We start from the raw sequence: 18,313 nt of genomic DNA, 5'->3' as shown, positions 1-18,313 counted from the left end.
TCAATGGTCCTGTGAAATCAATTTGGATGTGTTCCCAGGGACCTCTGGGCTGGTGGTGTTTCGAGATTTTAATTGGTTTACCTGAGCGCACGCGAGAGATTGTTTGCACCATTTTGCGACATCGCGGCCCATACCAGGCCACCACCAATGCAGCGTGAGGTGGTGCACTGTGGGGTGAGAACAACAGTGCGAGACGTGTCAACCCAGAGTCGTCTTTCATAGATCGCTCTGCCTTTGACCCATTCGCCCATCTCCTCCTGTTCGCAGTCTTTCTGTAATTGACAGACATCTGCGATAGGAGGGATTATAGGGAGACAAAGGACGCTGGTGGTAGAGCGGCAGCAGCTTTTGCTGCCTGATTGCCAACCCAAATGGGGTCTTTTAGATTTGGTGTTTGGTGTGCCTTCACTTTGATGCGGCTTGGGCAAGATTTTAACTAAAATGAAAGTTTTTAATTGATCGCCTGCTGTGGTATTGAATCCCCGTCGCTCCTGTGTTGCCATAATCATGCACGACCCCAAAGGCGTAGCGACTGTCTGTATAAATGTTAACTGTACTGACGTCTGCTATTTTTAGTGCTTCTGTGAGAGCAACTAATTCAGCGACCTGAGCTGACCGAGAACCAGGCAGAGAGGCTGCACAGACGGTGCTGCCATTCCGATTAACAATGGCCCAGCCAGTGTGAAGAGTGCCGTCTATGTAACGGCGAGACCTGTCTACAAAAAACTTGTTGTGTGCACATTCAGAGGGGTCCTCTGAAAATGTACTGTGATTGTCTGTGATCAGGAGGTCAGATCAGTTATGCTCCTCTCCTTCTGTGAGGATTCCTTCACGGGGTTTACTCTTGTTTACTCTTAACTATAGATTTGTCTCGTGGGAGGAGGACGGCCTCCCACTTGGCCCACCTGCTGTCCGAGACAGAGCAGAGTTTGCTGGTGTGCAGTAGCTCGACAATTGTGTGTTGCGTGTGTAGGTGGAGCAGTGAGGTCATGACCAGTGGTTTACAGGCCTGTACCGCCCCCGGTTGGCACAATCTAAAGCAGAAATGCACTTGTGCATTCCGGCTGTGCCTGCTGGTTGTTTAGTTGAAAAATAATCTACAGGTCTTGGTTTGTCACCATGTGGTTGTGTCAGTACCGCGGTGTAGTATGTGCCATCTGAGGTCAATTAAAAGGTTTAGTGTGGTCAGGGAGGCCTAGTGCAGGAGCCAAACTGAGGGCTGTTTTAATTTCTCTGTAGGCTCTCTTGGATTTCTGTCTAGAGGATGGAGTCCGGAGGGCCTGGGCTCCCTTTGATGAGCTCTTGGATTGGTGCTGTGAATTGTGTGAAAATTTGAATAAATGTGCGGCAGTTATTCAGAATGCCCATAACCTTTCTGACCACCCTGACATTATGCAGGCACGGCATGTGCTGGATTGCTTCTCATCGGTCGTGTGTGAGTTCCCGCTTGCCCTGTAAGGTTATATGTCCTAAATAATGGACTTGTCGGCCCTATCTGTGCTTTCTTAGGGCTAGCTTTGAATCCTGAATCTCTTAATGCTTGTAAAATGGCTATTAGCATGCCTAAATGTGTAGTCTCATCTAGGGATGTCGCAATTACTCGATTTCACGATTAACCGCGATTAAAATGGTCACGGTTATTAAACCGTAAGAATTTGGAAGCTACAGCTAAAAACGGTAAAAACCAAAACAACCATGTTGTCTATTTAAAAAAGAATGCACTGAAAATGAGTCTTTCAGTGTGGGTCTAACTACATGCGCTGTGCGTGCACCCTGCCCTCTGCCTGGCTGCTCTGTGAGGCTGTTACTAGGGTAACGGTGTTCACAAGGTGATCGTCTAGGTAAGGTGGGGCTCGCGCAGAGCGTGAACTTTCGGCGCACGTGAAACTCTCAAATTGAAAACATGGCGGAACAACGCGATCTCCCGGACATGTATCCACCGAAGAAGCAAATTAAAACAGCTTTTTGGGAGCATTTTGGCCATCTAAAAAATGATACAGGAGTTGTTGAAGATGGGTATCCAGTATGCAAAACATGCAGATGAAAATTGTCAGCAAAAGCAGCGAACACATCTAATATGTTCCAGCACCTGAGGGATCACCAACCAGAGATTCATGCCCAGATGAAGGTAATACTTTTACAAACACCATAAATATGTGGTGTACTACTTACCTTTTGCTAAAGTCAAACACTGAATTGAAACTGTGTAAATCCGAAGTGTTGTATTTTTCAAATTTATAAGAGGAGGTGTTCAGCTTTATATTGTGAATGCGATGCCTCCAAATAGTTTTTCCTACTTGAATAAGATTTCAGTGAGCATAAAAGTGCTGTGATAATGTGGCTAATCGTTAGATTGATAACATCACCAGCGCAGAAGCGCTGTGTTTCTTAATGGCTCAAACCTCAAAAACAAAACTGACTTTGAAACACCGAGATATTAATTTCTGAAATGTTTCTAGGGCCTAAGTGTTTTATTTTTAAGTGTGGAATAAAAAGAATACAAATAACACTTAAATCAGATTCAATTTTGTACATTTTAACTAAAACCTAAAATATAGTAAGTTTTATTAATTTAGCTAAAATTACACAAATATGATAGAATTTGCCATGTACATTTTTAAAAATATGCATAAAATGTTACATAATGTTTGAGTGTATATAGTCTGTTGTTGGGTCAAAAATAAATATATTTACATAATCCCAATTGTCTTTTTTTTTTTTTCCAGCCCAAGAGTACATCTGTGTCTCCTGTTACATCACAAGCTACTGTTGAGGACTTTTTTGCTAAAGCTATTAAATATGCTCCCTCTTCAAAGCAAGCGAGAAACCTAAACCATGCTGTGGCTTATTTCATATCGAAGAACATGATGCCATTTCATATAGTAGAAAATCCTGGATTTCTTCATCTGATGAAGGCGGCTGTGCCTCAGTACCAGGTTCCAGGGAGAAATGTATTTTACACAAAGGAAATTCCGGAGATGTACACAGTGTTGAGAGCCAGTGTGGAGAAACAGCTAACAGAGGGTGAATGCTTTGGTGTGACAACAGATCTGTGGACCAGCAGCAGTGGTGGTGGTGGGGAACCCTACATAAGCTTCACGGTTCACTATGTGTCCAGTGATTGGACACTTAAGTCTCACTGCCTTGAGACACTGTTTTTCCCTGATGACCACACAGCAGAAAATATCTGTGACATGGTGGATAACATGCTTCAAGAGTGGAAGATCAAGAAAGAAAAAATATCAGGAGTTACAACAGACAATGCCACCAACATGAGAAAGGCTTTTAAAGACTACCCTTGTGTTTGGTTTTCTTGTTTTGGCCAAAATCTAAATCTGGCCATTTCCAAAGTTTTCAAAATCCAGAGGGTGGAACAGGCAGTAAGAGCATGCCGACACTTAGTTCAGGGATTTTCTCGCAGCCGGAAAATGAATCGTGAACTGAAGGAAAAACAGGCAGACCTGAACATCCCTGTGCACTCTTTGATTCATGATGTGGTCACCAGGTGGGGATCAACATTCGAAAAGGTCTCTAGATTCATGGAGCAGCAGCAGGCTGTCTGTGCAGTACTAGCAGCTGACAAAAGCACATGGCACCTCATGCCTAAAGAAAGTGACATCAGTATCCTGGAGGATTTAAACAACCTCCTCAGCCCTCTCCATGATTTCATGGATGTCAAGGCCTCTGAGAAACGAGTATCAGTGTCTTGGAGCACATCAACATTGAAATTCTCAACGAACAAGGACAGTCCAAACAAATGAAGGAGAAAATAAGACAAGATCTATTTCAACAGGAAAGATACACAGAGCAAATGAAAAGGGTGCTTAACATTTGCTGTTTTGTGGATCCACGTTTTAAATTAAACTTTGTGGAGGATCATGAAGACACAGTGAATGCATGCATGAAGGAAGCTGTTGCTCTTGCGCAAGAGGACTCTTTTCCACACTCAGAACAAGCTTAATCAGGACTCACAGATGGTGATGACAGTAGGGGAGAGGGGTGCAGTACCTCTTCCATCCCCAAGAAAAAAACAAGCCTATCTGAATTGTTGCAGCAAAACAGAAGAACACATCATCATCACAAAGCCCAGCAGCATGATCAACAGGAGAAAAAAAATGATTCTGAGGTGAAACTGTACTCATCATTGCCTGTAATCAGTGCTGAATCTGATCTGCTGCTTTGGTGGAAAGCACATGTAGAGGAGATGCCACTGCTCTCAAGAGTTGCCAAAAAGTTCCTGTCCCTCCCAAGTGTGCCTTCTGAAGGAGTGTTTAGCACAAGTGGTCGCATCTTGTCCCCTCAGAGGTCAAGACTGAGTGTTGAAAATGTGAACATGCTCACTTTTCTTCACCATAACCTAGACCCCATTCACACTTGAGATTTAGGCCGGCCCAGGGCCGGGTCAAAACTAGCCCGCTTTTTGACAAGGCCTAAATCTTTTGACCCGGCCTAATGCCGGCCTAAATGTAAATGTGAACGCTCCGGGCCCTGGGCCGGGTGGAAAGCGTCAGCGTGTGACGCAACTCAAGCCCCGCCCCCATAGACTGCGTGTCTGAGAGATGCGGAATAAACACAGAATAAACACTGCAGGACACACAGTATTGTCTCTATATTGTTTGAATGTCATATCGATCTATAGCCTTAAATGTACCGTTACATTTCGCTAGCTCACATCTATATATATATTATAAAAGTCTAGGCTAACTAATGAGTTATAATGTAAACAGTGTGTAGCTGGTAAATTTGTTATTGTTTTTTCTTGTAATAAGTGTGATTGAAGTCTGAAATTGAACAGTATGCATTTTACACGTGGAAATTGCATTGTGAAATTGTGAACAGGACCGTAACTTTATTAATTATCCGAATTTTGCATTAAAACGATATAAATTTAACCGGAGCAGGTTTCCATTCAAATCTATGCATTTTAAAACAAGACCAGCTGTTCACTATCCAATCCGAAATGCGATTATATTGAGTTGAGCAGTACAATCACAAATGTCGGCGTTGGAGGAAACAACAGGGATGATGCAGAAATTAAAGAGCTGTTTACAATGTGGAAGATAAAGGTAAAACAGAAACCGCAGGAAGTGTGCAGCGCTGCTGTATGAGGATATGACTATAGACACATCACAGAGGCTGCTTTTGATGCATATGATTGCATACTAATGCATACAATTTATTGTGATTTAATGTGGATGTCCTAATAAAGGTGCTTCGCTTTCGGGTGAATTGTATAACAGCACTTTTACACTTGCAGAACCGAAGATAGACATTTGAAAAGGGAAATATATGAATTAGATTCCCCATTGAACCAGCACATTTTTAATTATTTTAGAAAGCTTCGACTGCAAAGGGTTAAGATTACTTTCAAATAAAACATAGAACCGAACAATAGCCAATCGATATTAATAAGCTGTGATTATAAACACATCACATACACCTGTAAGCAGACCTAATGTCCTGCGTCACTGGTTTGTTTGAGCAGATTTGTTTATTCCCGGCATGCATTTTGTTTAGGCCACCTTTTCGCCCACATATGTGAACGCACTTAGGCCTCCTAAAACCGCAAGTGTGAACGGGGTGTCTGAAAAAAGCCGGACTAAATTTGAGGCGGCCCAGGCCTTCCAGCATCGCTCTGTTGTGTGCCCTGGGTGGCTGCAAAATGAGCATTTTAATTGGGTGTCATTTGTATATTTATTTACAAATGTTTACAAATTTAGTTCCTGCCAACATGCTGTGTGGCACTCGCATCAGAGCATGGAGAGACTCTGCTCCTCCTCCACTCTTGGAAACATCAAACCCTGGAGTGGAGAGGTCATCTGCCCTCTATGTTTGCTAACCACAGGCACAGTTCAAATTTGGTCCCTGACCCCGCTATGGCACACCTCGGGTCCAAGTCACATACAGATCGCCGCCGCCGTCGCCAACACAAGACCCTCCACGACAGCGTGCGACAGTAGGGGCTCAGTGGATCAGAATTCCACATCTCCCTGGGCTCCGTCTTCTCCTCCAGGCCAGCAGCCTCAGACGTAGCCATGCTTGATGCGCCTGCTGTTCTTGCTGTGCCTCCTGGCCTCCTCTGCAGCACGGTGCTCATTTACATGACCCGCCTAAAAGCTACATACACAGCCAGATATTACAATTTGTTTTTTATTTGCTGAAACTCGAGTGCAAACGTATGTTTCCAAATGTGGACCAGCAGTTTGTATGTTGAGTGTGGTTTGTAAACATGGGAAAGTAAATAGTTTAGTAGATTGTATAAATTTCACTGTTATGACCGGAAAACATGCCACAAGAACTCTAATGTTAGGACATTTTCATTGCAGCTCACATTGCTAAACTATTAGGCAATTGAATTAAAATTATATTAATACAATTTGAAAAATAAAAACATATTGGTCGGTCAGTTACAGCTGTAATTGCAAAATATTCCTTCAGAAACAAATAATCACAACCTTTATAGTTAATTTGAAATTGTGACAATAAAAAGTTGTGATCAGGGAAACAATACGAGAGTCTGACATAAGATTAGTGAGAATTGACAGGTCTGCTTTTATTGCTGTTATTATTTCCACACGTCTTCTAATAGGAAGGTATGTTTTCATAGACTAATATTTATTTAACAAAGTTGTTGTGTTAGATGCATATTAATCAATTACAAAGTATTAATTTATTGGGGAAACGATTTGTGATGGAGACATGCGTTTTTAGCTGCTTAGTTGAGATTCTGCTGAAAAGGACCATGCGGTTTGTTTACTTTGCATCTGCTGTTGTTTGTGTAACTGCAGGACATAGGTATAGTATTGACCAATAGAAAGGATGTTACTATGTTTATCAAGCAATCAATCAATTTTTATTTGTATAGCGCCCTTCGCAGGGTAGCCACAGAGAGCTTTACAGATTGGTAAACATACAACAAATGTACAACAAAATAATACATAAATACAATAAAGTAAAATAAATATAGGCCTGTAAACAGTTTACATGATCTAAAATAAAGTAAGTAAACATTTAAATAAACCATTTAGGCATGGACGAGAGAAAAACAAAAAAAATCAACCTAGAGATCTTATGACTCTAGCCTATCCAAAGACCCTCTGAAAACCCTGGAACTCAGGTGTCAGATTACACGCTGCCCCAGAGCACATTGGTCAGAATACTGGTTGAGAGACTATTTTATGAACGGATTGATGGCGAGCCCTTGGGTCTCATTTCCTGGCTGCGCAGTTTTCTGAAGGGAGCTCGACGGCTACAGCCTCCTCTTGCCCCTTCACTGCACTCATGGTGCCTTGATGTAGTGCTGGATGCACTTTCCAAAGCACCCTTTGAGCCACTGAACTCAGATGAGCTGATGCTAATGTCACTTAAGATTGCGTTTTTGCTGGCAATCACCTCTGCAAAACTTGTGACCAAGTTGCACGTCCTGTCCCTACACCCATTATGTGTCCATTTTGTGGGAGATGGCTCCAGGGTCACGCTACGGTCTAACCCCGCGTTCCTCCTGAAAGTTCTGTCTCCTTTTCATGGAACAGACCTATTGAGTTGATGGTTTTTCATCCTCCTCCCTTCTCTTCAGAGCAGGAGAGTCGGCTTCACCTGCTTTGCCCTGTGCGGCCCCTCAGGTGCTATTTGGATTGCACTAAGGACATTCTGCACTCGGACCAACTGTTTGTGTCTTATGGAGCGCGGACACGGGGCCAGGCGCTTTCAATGCAGCGCCCCTCGCGTTGGATTGTGGACACTATTACCATGGCCTATGAGTCCACTGGGACCCCAGTGCCTGGACACCTGGTGGCCCACTTGACTCGGGGCGTTGCCACAACATGGGCCCTTTTTCAAGGTGCCCCCTTGGCAGACATTAGTGTGGCTGCAGCCTGGGGCTCCACCGCTCACATTTGTCTGGTTCTACAGGTTGGATGTGACGGGCCTGGTCCCTTCCATTGGGAACCTGGTGTTGGCTTCAGTCGAGCCCCAGTAGCCTGTGGGCTCTGGCTCCTGGTCTCTATTCCCAGTCTGCTCCTGTTAGCGCGTCTTGGATGGAGCTAGTTTGAACCATGTTTTCCCTTCCTACTGGACTATGCCTTCCAGTCGAGCACCCATGGGAGCTGCTCCTGGGCTTGCTGACTGCCCTGTTGATGTGTTCCCAAGGTCTGACACACAGCCTCCAGGTACGTTGCCTTACGAGGCCACCCCGTATATAGTTTGTTTATTATTGAATTGTGTTGCGGTGGTGCATGTGTCTTGCCTGTACCCCACTTTGTACATACTATGTGTAGACGGCAGCATTGTGGTTTCGTCCTGGCTTTGCTAGTAGACTGGAAGGCCACTGCCACTTTTTTCAGCTGATGGTGCTTGAGCTTTGATCGTGCCTCGCTCTATATATAGTTTCTTGGTCAGCAGGTCTGTGGCCCGCTCTGGCTGTGAACCATTGAGCAGGAGACCGCTGCTGCTGTCCTCAGCGGTGGGCACTCGAGCTGGCTTTCGTGCCCCGCTGTGTACATTTATCCCAGCACCGTAATAGCTGCCATTGCCTTGCTTAGCTGTGCTAATCAGCAGGTGTCAACTGCTCCTGTGTTACGTGAGAGGTGCATGAACTGGCTCCTGCACCCCGCGGTATATATAATTAGTTTGCCACGACATGGTCGAGCTTGGTGTGGCCTCGCTCCTAGCTGTGCTAGTAGAGCAATCGGCTACTGCTCCTGTGATTGCATGAAGGGTGCATGAATTGTTTTCCTGCCCTTTATGGTGTATATAGTTCATTGTGATGTTATTTCTTTGGTAGAGCTGGTGTTGCAAGTGGCCATCGCTCCCATGTTGTGCGAGAGGTGCATGAACTGTTTGCTGCACCCCGTGATGTATATAGTTAATTTGTTATGTCATTGTAGAGCTTGTGTGGCCTCACTCCTAGCTGTGCTAGTGGAGCAAACAGCCACCGCTCCCATGTTGCGCTGAGGGTGCACGAGCTGGCTCCTCTGTACTGATCAGTTGAGCGAGATTGCTCCTGTGCTGCATGGAGGCCACATGAATGTTCCTGCTGCCCATGTTGTATTTACTGTTTTGCTCAGGTGTGGCTACTCCAGTGTCTGACTAGCCAGCTGTATATTATGTTGAATTACAGTGGGTCTGTGGCCCTGCTCTAGTAGAGCAATTGGCTTTTGCTACTGTGTAAGCGGAGAGCGTAAGAGTTGACCCCTGTAGCCCTGCTTTATATATGCTGGTTGTATACAGTTCCCAGTAAGAGTGTGACTGCAGTCCTTGCTCCTGGGCAGCCCAGGTGTGGCCCCAAGGGGCCCCTGTGCCTCTTGTCTGGAGTTGTTGCCTTGGGGGAGGCTCCTTATCAGCTTGCTGCCTCCTCCCTTGCGACGGTTTTGTTATACAGTAACCCCTCCCCCAATGGCAACCATGATATAGAGATTTTTCAATTGGGTTCCCACAGAAGTGTGCTGAAACCCCTCCCCCTTGGGCAGTGCTTCCTTTTTCATATAACCGGGGTTGTATTCGCTACCCATCGTTTGCTTCCATTTCTCACCCAATGTAGAATACTTATAATCATCCTGCTAAAACTGCATTCTTCTTCAGGAGGAATGATACCAGACAGGCTTTCTAAGAAATGCACATTGTCAAAGCCATGTGCTATTTTTGATACCCCAGACCCAGAATGCTCAGGAGCACCGCTATTATACCTATTGTAAGAAAGCCCTCACCCTGCTCTCCCACATTCCAGGGTAACGGCTCACCCGTTCCCCTCACCCGTACCTTTCTCGGAGGTGATTAACTCATCCCTCCCAACAGAGACAGACTGTCTCCTTACTCATCTTCATCAATAGCTTTTGATATGCTATTGATACAAGACTGGTAAGCAAACTGTGTCCTTATCAACCTTTTGTTCTTATTGATACCAAGGAGCCCCCCCTTTGCTCAGCCATCAGCCAAGAACATTTGAGAAGACTTTAAACTGAGTAATATTACCAGGGTGGAATTTCCCCAGCTTCAGCAATTGCATTATTCCTTAAACTATCAAACTTTTAATTAAGCTAAAACTGCTAATGGCTAGCAGAGTGAATCAAGCATTTCTTAAACTGATAAAAATAATAAGTAAATAATTGAAGCCATCTGTCCAGTGTGGTTGCTGTAGCTAACTCTTCCTGCCTGTGCTGTAGCTGTTCCTCTTCTACACTGTTGGAGCGGACCCCCCATCAGGGCCTGAGATGGAGATTATAGTGGAGGAGACGATCACTGTTAAAGAGGTACACAAAGCCACTGTTTACTACTTACATCTATGAGTTGACACCTGTGTGAAGAAATGGAACTTGGGAGTTTTATCAAAATACAGTTTGAAATAATGTAATATTTTGCACTGTAGCAATTGATTTTCTTTACACTGTCCTCCTCTCTTGTCACAGTGTCTGAAGCTCATGTTGAAGATGTCTGGATTGGAAGGTAAGAAACAAAAAAAATGACACCCTAGTTGAGTATCAGCACATTCGAAAATATCATAAACGCAAGTTAGCTGGAATTGGAACTGGTAAACTGTATTACCGTGCCATAATATTGTAGTCCTACCCAGTGTTTCCTGCACTATGCTGAATCTACACTACAAAAACAATTCTATATTTTGGTATCGAGCGTGCAGTCTGAGTTTAACCCAGTGTTATCATCTGCATTCCCTTTACAAACGTGGGGTTGCTAGGCAATCCAGGATCGATGTGCAGTGCTCACAAGCCGTCCTACTCCTAGGCTAGAGTGTGAGCTATGGATGAGTGAGTGACTTGTGCCCCTTTACTCCGGTATCTGTCCTTACCAGTTGGTATTAGGTGAAAAGAAAAGGGACAAAGTAGCTATCAACTTACTATATGATTTACCTTGAAAACACTTTATATAGGTCCTCTGCAGGGTTGCCCAGCTGGTGGCCTGGGGGCCAAATATTATTTGCCCCCCCAAATTTCAATAATATTAATAATACACAATTAAAGCACTTGTGCAGATTATAGACACTTAACAGCGCGTTTTTAAGTTTCAAAAGATTGCGACCCCCGTGCCCTTTGCCTCACAATGGAGCTAAATTGTCGCTAGGAGACTTTGAAGCACCTGTGTGTCGATGTTGGATTAATCTGATGATAGCAAAGATTATAGCAAACACCACAGAATTGGTGCTCGCTAGCTGTGCAAATTCAGCTATTGTGGGAAGCCAGCCAATATAAAACAAAAACTAAAACTATATTAAAATTACAGAAGGTTGTGCTTACGTTGTATAAATAGTGAACTCATACAGATGTCAACCCTTGTCACTGCAATCTGTTTCACATTTGCTAGCTGACTAGCTAGCTGCCTGGTAGATCGAAGCCCATTATAGAATGATAGAAGATAATAGATGATAGAAGCCCATCTCCTACTCTAAATAACCTGCACACTGAGTGTGTGTGTAGCCAGCCAGCCAGCCTGCCAGGTAGAAAGATGGCAAAAAAATAAAAAAATACGGACGTCAGAGCATTTTTCAGTACACCAAAGCGCAAAGTAAGAATGCTAGTAGCCTAATATCTCAAAGACTAGTTGATAAAATGATCATAAGAAATGGAAATGGAAATGCTAATGGAAATGTACATGTAACATATTACAATGTAGGCTGTGTTACAGCACTGCTTTTGGTGTCCCCCTCAGGAATTGCTCTTGAGAATTTCATGTAATTGTCCCCTCCAAAGTTGATATCAGATTTTCGCCGCTGCTAATATTATATGCTAATTATGTTCTGGCCCGCAGACTATTAGCTCAGAAAAAAATTGGCCTGATGCCAAACCTAGTTGACGAACCCTGGTCTACTGTATGCTATGAATGAGACATTGATTAATCCATGTTGTTTTCCTTGTTTCATAGTTAATGAACAGCGTGAGTAATCTTGACAAAATTAATTGGTTGTTCAAACAAAAGCATCACCCAATTTTACAGCTACTAGTCGGTGTCTAATGTTATCCGATTTTACAGATGAGTTTGCTATGGATAGTGGCTTTGGGTTAGGGATGTGCATGACAAATATTTTTGTTATCCACAACTATTTGGATAGTCTTTTCCACATTTCCAAACCACACTCAACACATAGACTGCCGGTCTACGTTCGAAAACAACCTGTGAATATAAAAATAAAAAATATATAGCAATCGCAATAGCTGGCTTTGTATGTAGCTTATTAATATTAGTTTGTTGCTCCTCTTTCCTTTTATGTCATTGTAACTGTCGCAGTTAACATACCATACCATACATACCAGCTGTAGATTTGTGGTATTTTAATTGCACTGCACATATTATACACTTAAGTGTTTTAATCTACTTTGTCAAAGTATTTCCATGCAGAACTTCTCTGTGAGGAATCCATTGGTTGCATTCTTGTAGCGCAGATTTCCATAGATTTTTGCAGATCTGTAGAATCCCACCAATCCCACTGGTGGAGCCGCGCAGAACTGCGGAAATCCGCGCTACATGGAACACAACCATTGTTAGCCAATCATAGATAATCAAAAAATAACAATTCCCACCCTCCCGTCAATTTTCATTACAGTTACATAGAGAGCCAATCAACAGTACAGGCTTTAAAAAATAAAAACTCTATATATTTTTAACTATTAAATGCTGGATTCACTTATTAATAGTGAGCATCTTTAACATAGACTCCGTTCACACTTATTAGGCCGGCCTTGGGCCGCCTCAAATTTTGTCCAGCTTTTTTTAGAGACCCCGTTTACATTTGTGGTTTTAGGAGGCCTAAGTGCGTTCACATATGCAGGCGAAAAGGAGGCCTAAACGAAATGCATGCCGGGAATAAACAAATCTGCTGAAACAAACCAGTGACTCATGACATTAGGTCTGCTTACAGGTGTATGCGATGTGTTTATAATCACAACTTATTAATATTGATGTATATAGGCTATTGATCGGTTCTATATTTTCTTTGAAAGTAATCTTAACCCTTTGCAGCTTTCTAAAATAATTAAAAATGTGATGGTTCAATGGGGAATCGAATTAATATATTTCCCTTTTCAAATGTCTATCTTCGGTTCTGCAAGTCTGAAAGTGCTGTTATACAATTCCTCCAAAAGGGAAGCACATTTAGTAGGACATCTACATTAAATCACAAGAAATCGTATGCATCGAAAGAAGCTTCTGTGATCGCTTCTATAGTTATATCGTCAAACAGCAGGGCTCTTACACTTCCTTCAGTTTCTTTTTAACTTTATCTTCCATCCACATTGTAAACAGTGCTTTAATTTCTGCATTGTCCCAGTTGTTACCTCCAACGCCGGCATTTGTGATTGTACTGCTCAGCTCAATATAATCGCATTTCGGATTGGATAGTAAACAGCTGGTCTCGTTTTAAAATGCATTGATTTGAATGGAAACCTGCTTCGATTAAATTTATGTAGTTTTAATGCAAAATTCGGATAAGTGAATAAAGTTACCTGGTCCTTTCATGATTTCACAATGCAATTTTCACGTGTAAAATGCATACTGTTAAATTTCAGACTTCAATCATACTTGGTACAAGAAAAAAACAATAGCAAGTTTACCAGCTACACACTTTTATTTTAATCGACCGAGTAGTTTGAACTGTTTACATTATAACTCATTAGTTAGCCTATACTTTGATGTGAGCTAGCAAAATGTATTTGTACATTTAAGGCTATAGATCGATATGACATTAAATCAATATGGAGACAATACTGTGTGTCCTGTGCAGTGGTGTGAGCTGTTTTGGTGTCTGTGTTTATTCTGCAGTGGCGAAGCGGCATCTCTTTGACTCGGACACGCAGTCTCTGGGGGCATGGCTTGAGTTGCATCACACACTGACGCGTTCCACCCGGCCCAGGGCCCAGAGCATTCACATTCACATTTAGGTCGCCTCAAAAGATTTAGGCCTGGTCAAAAAGCGGGAATAGTTTTGACCCTGCCCAGGGCTCCCTTAAATCTTTGACCCCGTTCACATTTGAGTTAAAGCAGCCCTGGGCTGGCCTAAATCTCAAATGTGAATGTGGTCATATAGTCATTAAAGCTAAACTGAATTCTCTCTGCGTCAAAAAGTCCTTCTGACACCTGTTCTACAAGAAAGAAATCTCATGGTGGGGCATGCCCCTGGACTCCCCTAGAACAATCACTGCCCCCACTGCATACACAGAATCCTTTAGGAAACACTGGTCCTACCACATAAAATGTGCAAAACAATGGATTATTTGTGTGATTATGTTAAAGCATGCATTGTGAAAGGAGACTAAACTATTTAACTGACATAAAAATTTCCCTCTCTGGTCACATTGAAGCTTTTGTTTAAAGACCGCTGGTTAATGTATAAATTGTGTAAATAGCTCTTCTACTTTGCAGGGGAATGTTGGCATCTAAGAAAAGTGGACTGGTGCTACGAAGCTGGAGATGCAATAACTGAAGAGGTAAGTTGTCTCATTGCTTTCATAATGGGGATGCAGAGACTTTTATTTCTTACAGTTGACTAGGCCCCACTTAATGCATGCACATTGACCTGTGCCAGTCAAATATGGTGGACTATTTATTTTTATTTTTATTAATTTACTTTTTGTATATAGCACATGGAAATATCTGCACCACGATTGCATTGTATATGGCTCCCCCCAAAAAAAATTGGGAAAGTGGTTGTGTGAAAAAGACTAATCTTCTCATTCCTTTTCAAGTTGCCGTATTGTTACCCCATATGTCAGTCAGTCAGTCAAGCTGCTTTGTGCACATTTCCCAGGAGGCCACTCTTGCCAAGCTGAAGATCAGCAGTGGAGACACCCTGGTGGTCACAGAGGGCCGACTCCCACCGAAGGTAGACAACCATGTTTCTCAGAGGCTGGGACAGTGCACAACTAGAATATTTTACTAACAATCAGCACACTGACATGAGCATAACATTTCTGATATGATGGAAAAACACATCTAGTTTCAGTTTTTGGGTGGCTACCCAAAACAATGCAAATTCTGCTCAGCTTTTCAAATGTATCTGCAAATTATTTATTTCAACTTCAAATCATGTAAATGTACTTATTATATGGAGATACACTCACCTAAAGGATTATTAGGAACACCTGTTCAATTTCTCATTAATGCAATTATCTAACCAACCAATCACATGGCAGTTGCTTCAATGCATTTAGGGGTTTGGTCCTGGTCAAGACAATCTCCTGAACTCCAAACTGAATGTCTGAATGGGAAAGAAAGGTGATTTAAGCAATTTTGAGCGTGGCATGGTTGTTGGTGCCAGACGGGCCGGTCTGAGTATTTCACAATCTGCTCAGTTACTGGGATTTTCACGCACAACCATTTCTAGGGTTTACAAAGAATGGTGTGAAAAGGGAAAAACATCCAGTATGCGGCAGTCCTGTGGGCGAAAATGCCTTGTTGATGCTAGAGGTCAGAGGAGAATGGGCCGACTGATTCAAGCTGATAGAAGAGCAACTTTGACTGAAATAACCACTCGTTACAACCGAGGTATGCAAAGCATTTGTGAAGCCACAACACGTACAACCTTGAGGCGGATGGGCTACAACAGCAGAAGACCCCACCGGGTACCACTCATCTCCACTACAAATAGGAAAAAGAGGCTACAATTTGCACAAGCTCACCAAAATTGGACAGTTGAAGACTGGAAAAATGTTGCCTGGTCTGATGAGTCTCGATTTCTGTTGAGACATTCAGATGGTAGAGTCAGAATTTGGCGTAAACAGAATGAGAACATGGATCCATCATGCCTTGTTACCACTGTGCAGGCTGGTGGTGGTGGTGTAATGGTGTGGGGGATGTTTTCTTGGCACACTTTAGGCCCCTTAGTGCCAATTGGGCATCGTTTAAATGCCACGGCCTACCTGAGCATTGTTTCTGACCATGTCCATCCCTTTATGACCACCATGTACCCATCCTCTGATGGCTACTTCCAGCAGGATAATGCACCATGTCACAAAGGTCCAATCATTTCAAATTGGTTTCTTGAACATGACAATGAGTTCACTGTACTAAACTGGCCCCCACAGTCACCAGATCTCAACCCAATAGAGTATCTTTGGGATGTGGTGGAACGGGAGCTTCGTGCCCTGGATGTGCATCCCACAAATCTCCATCTACTGCAAGATGCTATCCTATCAATATGGGCCAACATTTCTAAAGAATGCTTTCAGCACCTTGTTGAATCAATGCCACGTAGAATTAAGGCAGTTCTGAAGGCGAAAGGGGGTCAAACACAGTATTAGTATGGTGTTCCTAATAATCCTTTAGTGTGAGTGTATGTATAAATAGTTACAATATTTTTGTAATTATCAGATCAGGGAAATGGTAGCCAGAAGACAATGTGGCATCCCTAGTGTCATAGGTCTGCATTAGTCTTACAAAAGCTTTATCATTATTACAGTTCTTACCCTACACATACCAAACTTCACACACTTATTCATTCTGATACCATTCAAGTTGCTTTGCTAGGATCAATAGTTATTGAGGAATGTATTCTAGTGTACAGACCTTCCGAGCTGAAGGTCAGTAACCAATCAGCATTGGTTATGCAAATTATGACCCAATCAGGTCACGGTTCCCAGAGTTCGATTCTGCCTCCCTGTCTCTGCTCTTCTCTGCGCATTGTACGTTTTATTGGGATTTCACATTGCGGTCCTCATATTGTGTATTTGATTTCCGCATAAAATACTGTACTATATTAATACTTATACCAATTCTACTTATAATACATTACATTTGTGTATACGGGGAATTCATATGCATTATTTGTATTATACCATCTTCATTATAACAGTTTCTAGTTATAATTTTTAGTACTATTTTAATATTGTAGTACACTTTATTATACCATATAATATACTACTATAATATACTGGTATTTTTACCAGCCAAAGGCAAACATCACCAAAAATGCATGAGGGTTCGTAAATGTGTGGTGAACATGTTAAAATGTGTCATTTATTCAGGTAATTAATCAACACCATAAAAAAAGCTAATTGTACATCTGTACTGACTAGACAGGTGTGAATGAGGGAAAAGGATCTGGATAGAAAAAACATGCTCCCACACAGTTTCTACTTGCAAGTGTTCAAAACATTGCATTCTATTGAATTATAACACTTGCTAGTGGAGACAGTGTGCGGGAACATCTTTATTAAATTAATCAATCACATATGCAATAACATGGCAGCTAATGGGGATCTATATAAACACACTAAACTAACACATGAGGGGTCTTATATGGTTACACATTATTGCTCTTCATACTCCACTTCCTCTTCAGTGCTACTCCCTTCTCTGGGTTTCTGTACGTCATTAAAAGGATTTCATTGGATTGGCTAGATATTCATAGAGTCACGGTGGGTAAAAAATATATAATCTCTACGAATGATGACAGACAGTAACGTCCTTTCCATTGGTCAATACCATGTACACCAGCAAAGACGCAATGTAAACAAACCACACGTTTCTCTTCAGCAGGATCTCCACTACGCAGCAAAAAATGCATGTCTCTATCGCAGATCATTTCCCCATAAATTAATGTTGTAATTGATGCAATTGATGAATACTTATCTAACAAAACAACTTTGTTAAATAAATATCTATGTAAAAATACATTATTAGAAGACGTATGGAAATGGCATAATAACACCAGACCTGTCAACTCTCACGCACCTTGTGTCAGACTCAGTATTATTGTCCCGACATTATCACAACTGTTTGCCACAATTTCAAATTAACGATAAAGGTTGTGACTGTTTTATGAAGGAATATTTTGCAGCTGTAATTGACCGACCAATATGTTTTTCTTTAATTTTTTTTTATACATTTTCATTTAATTGCCAGTTTAGCAATGTGAGCTGCAATGAAAATGCCTTAACATTGGCGTCCTTGTGGCAATGTTCTCCGGTCACAACAGCGAAATACAAAATGTATAAGACCTATCTAACTAGCTAATCTACTTGACTAAACGATTGACTTTTCCTCTCCAAACCACACTCAGACTGCTGGTGTACTTTCAGAAACATAACTGTGCGTTCGAGTTACAGTGAATAAAAAATAAATAGCAATAGCTGGCTGTGTATGTAGTAATGTGTTTGTCCTGTTTCCTTTTCTGTCATATTATAATTCTGAAACACTTTGATCCATGTAATTAAAAAGTCAATAATTATGACTATGAAAAGTAATTAAGTCATTATTTTTCCACATCCTTAACCTCCTTACTTCTGCTTCATTGCTCTCCATGAAGTATGTCCTCCTGGACCGAAGACTGTCCAGATGCCATATATTTTCAAAAACATGATATTGCGGTTTG

At 42.1% G+C, this 18,313-nt stretch overlaps 1 protein-coding gene across 2 annotated transcripts in view; it reads left to right on the top strand.

Moving 5' to 3' along the window:
- Nucleotides 1-18,313, top strand: part of usp40 (ubiquitin specific peptidase 40) — a 54,587-nt gene that overhangs the window by 26,435 nt on the left and 9,839 nt on the right. Inside the window, exons 20-23 of one of the 2 annotated variants that reach the window (XM_066687276.1) lie at nt 10,161-10,247; nt 10,404-10,440; nt 14,365-14,429; nt 14,753-14,824. In XM_066687276.1, coding sequence (XP_066543373.1) covers nt 10,161-10,247; nt 10,404-10,440; nt 14,365-14,429; nt 14,753-14,824 — 261 coding nt within the window. Of the gene's footprint in view, nt 1-10,160; nt 10,248-10,403; nt 10,441-14,364; nt 14,430-14,749; nt 14,825-18,313 lie in introns of both variants that reach the window. The other variant, XM_066687275.1, reaches the window with a different exon arrangement.

The sequence above is a fragment of the Amia ocellicauda genome, chromosome 16 (assembly GCF_036373705.1).
Source record: "Amia ocellicauda isolate fAmiCal2 chromosome 16, fAmiCal2.hap1, whole genome shotgun sequence".
Taxonomy (NCBI): Eukaryota; Metazoa; Chordata; class Actinopteri; order Amiiformes; family Amiidae; genus Amia; species Amia ocellicauda.
Note: the sequence above shows the minus strand (reverse complement) of the source record. Positions and strands in the feature narration are given on the sequence as shown.